Genomic DNA, 11,560 nt, shown 5'->3' with positions numbered 1-11,560 from the left:
TCGACTCTGTCTATATACCTCGCTACCTCAGTAAAGCAGCCAGCCTAATCAAAGACCCTACCCACCTGGGCATTCTCTCTTCTCCTCTCCCCCATTGAGCAGAAACCTAAAAGCATATACCAACAGGCTCAAGAACAGCTTCTACCCCTTTGTAAGACTGTTAAATAGTTCTTTAGTTTGATAAAATGGAGTCTTTACCTCACAATCTACCTCATTATGACCTTGCACCTTATTGTCCGTCTGTACTGCACTTTATCTGTAGCTGTTACACTTTAGTCTGCATTGTTATACTGCCTCAATGCACTGTAATTATTTGATCTGTATGAACAGTCTGCAAGGCAGGCTTTTCACTGTATCTTGGTTCCTATGACAATACCAATATCCTTTGCCACCTTTCCCTCTCACTCATACTGAGTCTCTTTTAGAAGACTCCTTGTTAAGTGCTGCTTTCCCCAGAAGCATCTGACCTTGATCTACAATCTACTTTTGCCAGGTCTACTTATGTGCCATAAAAATCATTCCTTCCCCCGCACCCCCATTCAAGGCCATACCTTAAGGTCCGACCTCACCCCTTTCCATAACAGTCCTTAAGTTTGCAGTAGTATGCTCTATTCACTGTTCCCCAAGTGTTCACCTGCCAACACTTCCAGCATCCTGCCAGTTTTATTTCCTGCGATAAGTCCAAGTTCTGCACTATTTCTGCCATCACTTTACATTTTACCCTGAAAACACTTTCTTGGATATAGTTACCAAATTATACCCCGTCTAAATTATGCTAAAGCAATCCTGGTGACTATTGGGAAAGTTAAAGGTTCTTAGCACTCTAACCCTATTGCACCTACACCTTTCAAATGCTGTAGGGACACACAGCGGGTCAGGCAGCATCAACAGAGAGGAATCAACAATCGACGTCTCAGGCCAAGACCCCTTCTCAGGACTGAAAAGGAAGGGGGCTGAAGCCAGAATGAGAAGGTGGGTGGATGTGGAAGAGTTCAAACTGACATGTGTGGATTTGAGTTCCACTCCACGTCAACCGGTTTCTCCAACTTCCAGCAATTTCCCCAGCTCCTTCTCTCTCTTACTATTCTCCATGCTGGCTCCCCCCCAACCCATTCTCTTCTCCTCACCTGTCCATCATCTCCCTCTTGTGCCCCTCGTCCTTCCCTTTCCTCCATGCCCACTGTCCCCTCCTATCAGGTTCCTTATTCTTCAGTCCTTTACCTCTTCCACCTATCAGTTCCCAGCTTCTCACTCCCCCACCATCAATCAGTTGCCCGCTTGTACTGCTTCCCCTCTCCCCACCTTCGTTTTCTCGCTTTGTCCCCACTCCTTTCCAGTTCTGATGAAGGGTCTCAGCCTGAAACATTGACTGTCTCTATTCCTCTCCATAGATACTGCTTGACGTGTTGAGTTCTTCTGGCATATTGTGTGTGTTGCTCTGGGTTTCCAGCATCTGCAGAACCTCTTGTGTTTTTGCTCCTGCACCTTTTGTTTACTTAACTGTTCTAAGTCCTGTTAACTATTAGGAGGACTATTGTATAATCCCAGAGTAGTGATCACACCCCCCCCATTCTCAAATTCTACCCATATAACCTGATCGGACAGAGCAACCCCAATGATCCAAGTACCCAAATCTCTCTTTCCAGCACACCTGTTGTCCTATGCTCCTCTTTCTATCCCGAGATAATGACCTAAAGTTCCTGCATTTCAAATCTTATGTTAACTCGCGAAGCTCATGCAGCAGGACCGCATCCCTCTTAATAACAATATCATTGGTGCTGTTAGATTGGGCAGTAGAATTTTTGCTTTTCTTGTAGTTTAACTTTTATATGCTTGTTTGTATTTTTATATAAGAACCCATATACGTGCAGTTCAGAGAGTTTTTCAGTGGTTAGACTTGCCTCTGTATTTTTAAGGAAACTTCTGGGTTTCAGTGGCGGATGTCACACTATTTGAATCTAGTTAATGGTTACCCACGAGGGGTGATGGATAAGTTCATGGCCCAAGGTAGAAGGAGTCAATTTTAGAAAACTAGCACATTTATTTTTCAACGTAGTCCCCTCTTGCATTTACACACTTAGTCCAGCGGTCGTGGAGCAGACGGATCTTGGACCTCCAGAAAGTGCCCACAGCAGGGGTGATAGATAAGTTCGTGGTCTAAGGTAGGAGATGAGTTATACAGCTCTCGTTACATGCACATGCAGTTCAACTCTTTGAGTGATTATGCAGAAAGTTTGAAGTTAATAACTCATCTCCTTCTACCTTAGGCCACAAACTTATTAATCACCCCTGATGAGTTATTAACTTCAAACTTTCTGAATAATCACTCAAAGAGTTGAACTGCATGTGGATGTAACGAGAGCTGTATAACTCATCTCCTTCTACCTTAGACCACGAAGTTATCAATCACTCCTGCTGTGGGCACTTTCTGGAGGTCCAAGATCCGTATACTCCACGACCACTGGACTAAGTGTGTAAATGTAGGAGGGGACTATGTTGAAAAATAAATGTGCTAGGTTTTCTAAAATTGACTCCTTCTACCCCGGGCCACGAACTTATCAATCACCCCTCCTATGATCAATGGAAGTTTCTGTTATCAGGTTATCTGACATAAGACCATACCTACCACCTTTGCCTTTCCCTTGGCTTTGTCTCTTTGCCATGTCTCTTCTCCCCCTCTCCCCCTCTCTTTGCTTTTGTAATACTTAATAATTAACAATCGTAAGCAATGCGTTATCATTCTTAACTTTCAAAGAACCTTTGGATCTCAAAGCCCTCAGGATCTAACAGTACCTATGTCTGGCTGTTCTCCCCCATCTTCAAAATGACATATAGCCGTAATTCTAACTGGATCCGGACTCCTCGATCCAGGTTGAAAATGTTAACAGCCAAGCCCCAGCTGACTTAATCATTTCTAAGTGAATTTTTAACATAACTTCCATGTAAACCTCGCCATCATGCGTACCCTGATTGGAATTGAATATTGCTAGCAAAGTTAATTCTGCCAGAACCTGATTGGAATGTTCTGGAAAATTAGTCGTTTATTAATTTGGATTGCTGGTCAGTTGGAAAGATTCCCCTGACTAACTGCCTGACCAATTACATTTCACAAGTCTCCGTAACCAGCACCAGAGACTGGTATCTTGAAACCTGTGGTGACAGTGTATTATTAATCTGTATTTTTAGCATTTGAGCGCATGTAAGTCTCCAGGGCACCATGTCACAGATCTATAACAGAACTTCCCTGAACCCATTCACAACGCTGCCAAGAATAATTCTGACTTTGCTCTGTGTGGCTGGGCAGTGAGGAGGCTCAAAAGACTTTAACCTTTTACTTTAATCTCACAATATCTCATTGCTGCCATCAGGCAGGAGGTACAGGAACCTGAAGATCCACCCGTCAAGGTTCAACAACAGCTTCTTCCCCACTGCCGTCAGGTTCCCGGCTTACTGCTTGTTATGTCGCTGACACTTAAGGCAGTAATGAAGGCCCTCCATCTCTGTCTGTCCTTGGATATCTTCTCAAGGTGTGGTTTAGCGTCCTCATTTCTGCCTCTGTGGTACAGAGCCAAGTTGTCTTTGGTCTCCTGCAGGGGTTAAATGAAGTTCTGTCTTGGTGGCGGAGTTGGTCTTTCTTCTCATCACGTGCCAGCACGTTCTTGAACTGACCTGAAAAACTCTAACTCTACCTTGGACGGCATTTCTGGCAACTTGCACTAAAGTCTTTGTGTTTATTTTCAGAGTTATAGGGCACAAAAACAGGCACTTTGACCCAACTAGTTCATGCCGAGCCGTTATTCTGCCTAGTCCCATCAACATACTTGCAACACAGCCCTCCATACCCCTCCTGTCTATGTAATTATCCAAACTTCTCTTAAATGTTGTTATTGAACTCACGTCCACCACATCCGCCGGCAGCTCGTTCCACACTCTCATCACTCTCTGAGTGAAGAAGCTCCCCCCTCTGGTTCCCTTTCTCAGATTTCAATCTTAACGTATGAGCTGTAGTTCTAATCTCACCCAACCTCACTGGAAAAAGTCTGCTTGCATTTACCCTATCATAATTCTGATGAATAAGCCTTCATAATTCTGTATACCTCTACCAAATCTCCTCTCATTCTCCTAGGCTCCAGGAAATAAAGTCCTAACCTATTCAATCCTTCCCTATAATTCAGGTCCTGGCAACATCCTTGTAAATTTCCTCCATATTCTTTCAACTATATTGACATCTTTTCTCTAGGTTGGTGACTAAAACTGCACACAGTTCTCCAAATTTGGCCTTACCAAAGTCTTCCTGCAACCAATTAATCTATTCACTTTTTCCCTGTATTGCAGGTGCTCAAGTCCCAGCAACTTCCTTGTAAATTTTCTCCTTATTTCAGTGAGAAGTTATGTAAAATTTCTGGTAATTTAAGTTTTGTAATTTATGTTTGTAACGTCCTGCATTGCTGCTGCAAAGACACAAATTTTTCCTGGCATTGGTACCCTGGTAATGAGAGACCCTGTGACAATAAATTTGGATTTTAAGTTTTTTGCCACTTCTCTTGAAGATGCTATCTCACACAGGAACATTTTACTGAAGCTCCCCCCTGTTTCCTTTACAAGCTCATGGGCACCATACCCTCCCATCCATGTACTTATCCAAACTTCTCTTAAATGTTGAAACCAGCACTTCCTCTGGCAGCTCGTTCCACACTTGCACCACTCTCTGTGTGAAGAAGTTTCTCCTCAGGTTCCCCTTTAAACATTTCACCTTTCGAACCCACAACCTAGGGCTTCTAGTTCTCGTCTCACCCAGCCTCGGTGGAAAAAAGCCTGCTTACATTTGCCCTGTCTATACCCCTCATAATTTTGTTTGTCTCTATCAGATCTCCCCTCGGGCTCTTACATTCCAGGAGAGCAGAAATGAAAAAACTACACACAAAGACTGACAAGTAGCCAGTGTGCAAAATAAGATAAACTGTGTGCAAATAAAAATAATAATAAGTAAACAAATAAATAGTACCGAGAACATGAGTGTGGAGCCCTTGAAAGTGAGTCCATAGGTTGTGTTTAGTGTTGAGGTGAGTGAGGTTACCCATGGGGTTCAGGAGCCTGATGGTTGTTGGGTAGTAACTATCCTTGAAGCTGGTGGTGTGGGACCTCAGGCTTCCCGGTGGCAGCCGGCCAGGATGGCGGGGATCCTTGATGGTGGATGCTGCTTTCCGCTGGAAAGCTTTATACACCACAGCCTCCTATGTGCCAAGGACTGAAGTCCCATCCTGCCCAGCCACTCTCTATGACACAGACCTTCTAGTGCTGCTCCTGTGTACATCCTACTCCCTTTAAACTTGCACATTTCACTGGTAAATTTACTGCTGTACTTAGTAATGCGTAAAAGAACAGTGAAATAAATGTGTGTTCTGATTTTAATAGGAATAAAATCTGATAGTCCATAAAATATCCTAGTCTAGCACCACTAATGCCCCAAGGGTGCCTGATTATCAGGGTATTACTGTAAGTGTCTGAATAGATAATGCAACAGCCAGTGCACAAAATCCTACTACCTGCTGGGATTGGAAATAAAGGTCATTTGCTGAAGCAAGAGAACACGGTTCCCTGTTAATCATTCAGGAACCTTCCTGTCATTTATAATTCTGCAGAATAATTAGTTTACAAACATCAGGAATATTTTATTCTGTACTCAGTTCCAGGCTACTGCTGCTGTTCGCTGCCTGCTTAGCTATGCTAATATATTCATAACCTTTCTTTCCCCATATCACAGACAGAAAACTTGGACAGAATAAATTTGTATAATTGTCACTTTGTTTTCATTTTCATTTTAATTAACCAGGCCTAACGACAACAGAAATCACGATAAAGCTACATGGATCAACCAGTCACCATTGACATAAATAGTGATATGCATAGGAATTTATCATTCAAAAATTATTTGATTCTCTCATTAACCCAGTGAATCTGACTGGTATTTTTAATTAGAAATGTAGGAAGATAATTAGATGTTGTTCAGGAGGAAAGAGCAGAGACACGTTGAAAGGTGGAGAGAATTTTCTCTCTCGTTGCTCTCTGGAAGGGTCAAAGATTAATGAGGAAGGATGCCAATCTCTAGGGAGGCTTTAGCTTTTCTGTTTTCCTGTAATATTGGAGAATCTTTAGCCTAGAGTTGGTAGACAACATTAACGGCAATGGAGAGTCCCATTTAGCAGCTCACCCCTGACTAGACAGAAGGGGACTATTTGGCCCATCAAGCGTGCAGTTGTGCGCAGTTCTAGTCACGTACTTTCAAGCAAGATATCAATAAGCTTGAAAGGGTATGGAGAAAATTTATATGGATGTTGCTGGGACAACATAGAACATTACAGCACAGTACAGGCCTTTCAGCCCACAATGTTGTGCCGATCTTTTAACCTACTCTAAGATCAATATAATCCTTCCCTCCTACATACCCCTCCATTTTTCTATCATCCATGTGCCTATCTAACAGTTTCTTTAATGTCCCTAATGTGTCTTCCTTTAGCACCACCCCTGGCAGGGCAGTCCATGCACCTACCCTTTGTAAAGAACTTGTACCCTCTGACATCACCCCCGCCACACACACACACACATACTTTCCTCCAATCACTTTAAACCCTCGTATTAACCATTTCTGCCCCAGAGAAAGAAGTTCTAGCCATCTAGTCAATCTATGTTTCTTATCATCAAAGACCTCTAACCTCTATTAAGTCACCTCTCTTCCATCTCCATCTGGAGACCCTAGCTCATTGAGGTATACAAGATTATGAAGGGAACAGATAGGGTGAATGCATCAGAAACAAGAGAAAATCTGCAGACGCTGGAAATCCAAGCAACGCACACGAAATGCTGGAGGAACTCAGCAGGACAGGCAGTATCTATGGAAAAGAGTAGAGAGTCAATATTTTGGGCCAAGACCCTTTATCAGGACGGGAAAGAAAGAGGAGAAGTCAGAGGGACTTTTCCTCTATGATACCTTGTGAGATCTCTCCTCATTCTCCTGCACTCCAGTGAACAAAGTCCTGACCAACTTAACCTTTCCCTATAACACACAACTTGAACTAGGGCTCTTTGGAGCGAGCTGAAGGTGAAAGAAGATGAGAGGTGACTTGATAGAGGAGTACAAGATGAATGCATGTAGGTTTTCTCCCCCCACAGGATTGTTGACACTAGAACTAAAGGTCATAGGTTTAGGTTAAAAAGTGAAATCTGAACGGGGATCTTTTTCACTCAGAGGGTGGTGGGAATGAGGAACGAGCTGCCAGCAGAAGGGGTCGATGCGGGTTCAGTCATGACACTTAAGAGAATTTTGGATAAGTATATGAATGAGAGGGGCTTGGAGGGCTTTGGTCTGGGTCTAGGTCAATGGGACTAGGCAGAAAACCAGCTCAGCACAGACTGGATGGGCCGAAGGGCCTGTTTCTGTGCTGTGGTACTGTTTGACTCTATGACTCTAAGTCAATACTAGTTCTAAAAGCAACCACACCAATTCTATTTTCCCACTAACCTATTCTCTCAGCAATGTCCAGTGGCAACCCTCAAAATCCCCCAGTGTACTGCTGTAACAAAATAATCTATATGGATGGCATACAAAACAAAGATTTCCACTGTACCTTGGTGCATTTGACAATAATAAACTTCCTTACCAATTTAAGTTTGTGTCTTAATAAGGCAATTTAAAAAGAAAATAATAGGAGACTGGAGACATATTCCCCGAAGAGGTGCATCAGACAAGAAAGTGAAGACATGCATAAAAAATGTGGAAGATCAAATTATTATATTTATTACTAATGGATGTGCTTATAATTTACTGTTTACTGTTTACTGTTTACAGTGCATTGGGTTCAGAGTATCTGGGGTGCAGGTTCTCAAGATGTTGAACACTGCCAACGCCCACACCCGCAGATACAGTAATATTCACAAAGTGGAGATGTGCAATAACTTAGTGCCGAATTTTGCTTGGCAAGCCTCATCCTCAGGTAGTTGGGGGATATCAATACTTCACCAGTAGCGCAAGTCCCCGCAAATATCCTGTGCGTTCCTGTGACTTGTGCTGTTCTGGACGGGACAGTAGCATGGCGGATCCAGTTCCACCACTGTCTGTAGGAGTTGGTACATTCTCCCTGCGACCGTGTGGGTTTCCTCCAGGTGCTCTGGTTTCCTCCCACATTCCAAAGATGCGTGGGTAGAGGCAGAGTGAGTTATGGGCAAGCTATGTTGGTGCTGGAATCGTGGTGACACCCGCAGGCTCCCCTCCAGTGCTACCTCGCTGATTCGATGCAAATGACACATTTTACTGTACGTTTCGATTTATATGTGGCAAGTAAAGCTCATCTCTTTAAATCTTTCCCCTTCCCAGTGGTAGTGGATCTTTGGTTTCCCCTCCCCCACTTACCACCACCCCTGCCAGAAGGAGAAATTGGCTGGTAAATGCAGTGGTGGGGGTGGGGGCAAGGTGACCCACAACTAGTCCAGGCAACCATGGACGTGGGCTAGTGGTTGAATTACTCTTACCCAGACAGTTGTTGTGAGTTCAAAGCCTCAAAGATTTGACAGTCACTTTCAAGAAAGACAGAAAATTCTGCAGATGCTGGAAGTCTAGAGTAACACACACAAAATACTGGAGGAACTCAAGAGATCAGGCAGCATCTAATCAGGGGATTAAAAATGTAAGTTTTCATCATGACTCCATGTACATTGAATTATGATGGAATGGCAGAGCAGATTCCATGGGCCGAACAGCCCAATTCTGCTCTTATGTCTTACAGTCTTAAGTAGTTAAAACAATCGACATTTTGGGCTGAGACCCTTCAAGGGTGAACGAGCGAAAGGGTCTGAAGAAAAGCAGGGGGCAAGGAGGGAGATAGCCAGAGGGTGTGTAGGGGCAGGGACATATTGGGAACCAGCCAAGGGGGAGTGGACAGAATCTTTCTGTGGTGGTTCCTTGGGGGAAGAGACTGTCACTAGGGAAAGAAAGGCTTTGCTTAGAATCTCAGACAACCCAGACGCCTCCCCCCCATCTGACTTGAGAACTCAGCCCTGCGCTGGAAGCCATATTGCAGGACACTGAAGTTGACTGTAATCCCCACAAAAAAGAGTTAGCGGTACTGAAATACGGATCTGCACAGAACTTGCCCGTCCTTCCCGCACGTGAGTGTTTTTATGCTAAATCCAGACCCCTTCATGCCATTTGGCCACTGAGTGATTGTGACTGGATACCCCAAGGCAACCCTGGAACTGGGAGTGCAGAAGCAGGCAGGACGAGGGGGGGGCTATAGCTTTTGTTGCACAAATTGGGAACCCCTGCCCTCAACCCACCTAATTCCAGCGGGAAGAGTCTTCTGGATGATCTGTGGGGAACAGGAGATTACATTAAAACCTGTGTCCCACGGAAAAGATCCACTCTCACTGGGACAATTTTCTTTTGGCAGCAACTCATTTGGATAACCGAAAACTTCCTTTGTGTGACTCAAAAATGGCCAGTTGGGTTGCAGATGAGAGGGAAGGACTTCCTGTGGCTCCCTTCTCTCTCTTGGCCAGTCCTCTATTCGGCCTTCTCTTTCTCTGCTTCCAGTGCCAACCTGCGCTCATTCTCCTTCACCAGCTGGACTCCACAATAGGTCACGAAGAGGATGGTTATCGGACTCAGTGGAAACCCTGAATTATAATTAAAACACAATTTGTTAATGTCTCGGTTCAAATGATCGCCCCACACCACACTTACTGTGAGAAAAAGATATTTCCAGCCTCCCCTTTATGGTGCTTCTCTTAATACAGACGTACAGCACAGAAGCAGGCCCACTTGCTCAACTTGTCCTTGCCGATCAAGGTGTATATCCGAGTCTCTTTTCCCTGTGTGACACACACAGAATTCGGCAGGTCGGGCAGCTTCTATGGAAGGGAATAAACAGTCAACATTTTGTGTCGAGACCCTTCATCAGGGCTGGAATGGAAGCAGGTAGAAGCCAGAATAAGAAGGTAAGGAAGACAACAAGTTGGCAGGGGATAGGCGAGACCAGGTGAGGGGGAAGTTGGGTGGGTGGGAGAGGGGTGATGAAGTAAGAAGCCGGGAGGGGATAGGTGGAAGAAATAAAGGGCTGAAGAAGGAATTTGATAGGAGAAAGCTTTTGTTGCACAAATTGGGAACCTCTGCCCTCAATCCACCTAATTCCAGTGGGAAGAGTCTTCTGGATGATCTGTGGGGAACGGGAGATTCCATTAAAGCCTGTGTTAGGTCTTTATTCTTTGGAGCGTAGAAGGTCGAGGGGGGACTTGATAGAGGTATTTAAAATTATGAGGGGGGTAGATAGAGTTGACGTGGATAGGCTTTTTCCATTGAGAGTGGGGGAGATTCAAACAAGAGGACATGAGTTGACGGTTAAAGGGCAAAAGTTTAGGGGTAACATGAGGGGAAACTTCTTTACTCAGAGAGTGGTAGCTGTGTGGAACGAGCTTCCAGCAGAAGTGGTTGAGGCAGGTTTGATGTTGTCGTTTAAAGTTAAACTGGACAGCTATATGGACAGGAAAGGAATGGAGGGTTATGGGCTGAGTGCAGGTTGGTGGGACTAGGTGAGAGTAAGAGTTCGGCATGGACTAGAAGGGCTGAGATGGCCTGTTTCCGTGCTGTAATTGTTATATGGTTATAACAGTGGACCACAGAAGAAAGGGAAGGAGGACGGGAACCAGAAGGAGGTGAGGAGAAGAGAAGGGGTGAGAGGGTAACTGGAAAGGGGAATAGAAAGAGGGAGATGGGAGAGATTACTGGAAGTTAGAGAAATCAATATTCATGCCATCAGGTTGGAGGCTTTACTACTCAAACCTGAGCTTGGCCCAAATCCCTCTAAACATTTCCTACTTATGTCCCTGCCCAACTGTCTTTCAAATGGGTACATTTAAAGCGGAGATAGGTAGGTTCTTGATTAGTAAGGACATCAAAGATTATGGGGAGAAGGCAGGAGAATGGGGTTGAGAAGGAAAATGGACCAGTTATCATGTGTAGAAGACTGAAAGCACACACTGACAGGCTCGAGGACAGTTTCTACTCCTCCGTTGTACGACTTGAACAGTCCCTCAGTAAGATAGAATGGACTCTTGACCTCACAGTCTACCTCATTATGGTCTTGCACCTTATTGTCTGCACTGTCGTTTCCCTGCAACTATAACATATTACTCTGTATTCTCTCATTGTTTTGCCCCACACCATGCACCATTGTTATGAAATGATCTGTATGGATGCAAGCAAAACAAAGTTTTTTTCCCCACTGTACCTCATTATACATGTGACAACAATAAACTGATTTTCCTCTTTCCCCTCTCACCTTAAAGCCCTGTCAGAGTAACAGATAGTTCTCCAATTGCTTTCCAATATTTCATTTGTAAGCCTTCAATACAATGAAATATTGTGAGACATTTGGAAGGAGCAATGGAAATCAAGATGTTACATGAATCCACTGAACTAGATTGGCATTGAGGAAAATCTGGTTAAGAGAAACAAAAAACCAAGCTGGATTTGCTAAAGGCAAATCGTGTTGCGACATTCAGGTTCCTG

The 11,560-nt window shown here is 44.2% G+C and overlaps 1 protein-coding gene across 3 annotated transcripts in view; it reads right to left on the bottom strand.

The window, feature by feature from the left end:
* Positions 1-7,774: 7,774 nt before the first annotated feature.
* hhatlb (hedgehog acyltransferase like, b) overlaps positions 7,775-11,560 on the bottom strand; it is a 59,276-nt gene continuing 55,490 nt past the window's right edge. For all 3 annotated transcript variants that reach the window (XM_072254177.1, XM_072254178.1, XM_072254179.1), the window contains exon 12: positions 7,775-9,669. In XM_072254177.1, coding sequence (XP_072110278.1) covers positions 9,557-9,669 — 113 coding nt within the window. In that variant the 3' untranslated portion in view covers positions 7,775-9,556. The remainder of the gene's footprint in view (positions 9,670-11,560) is intronic.

The sequence above is a fragment of the Mobula birostris genome, chromosome 3 (assembly GCF_030028105.1).
Source record: "Mobula birostris isolate sMobBir1 chromosome 3, sMobBir1.hap1, whole genome shotgun sequence".
Classification (NCBI taxonomy): Eukaryota; Metazoa; Chordata; class Chondrichthyes; order Myliobatiformes; family Myliobatidae; genus Mobula; species Mobula birostris.
This window is presented reverse-complemented; position numbering and strand designations above follow the sequence as displayed.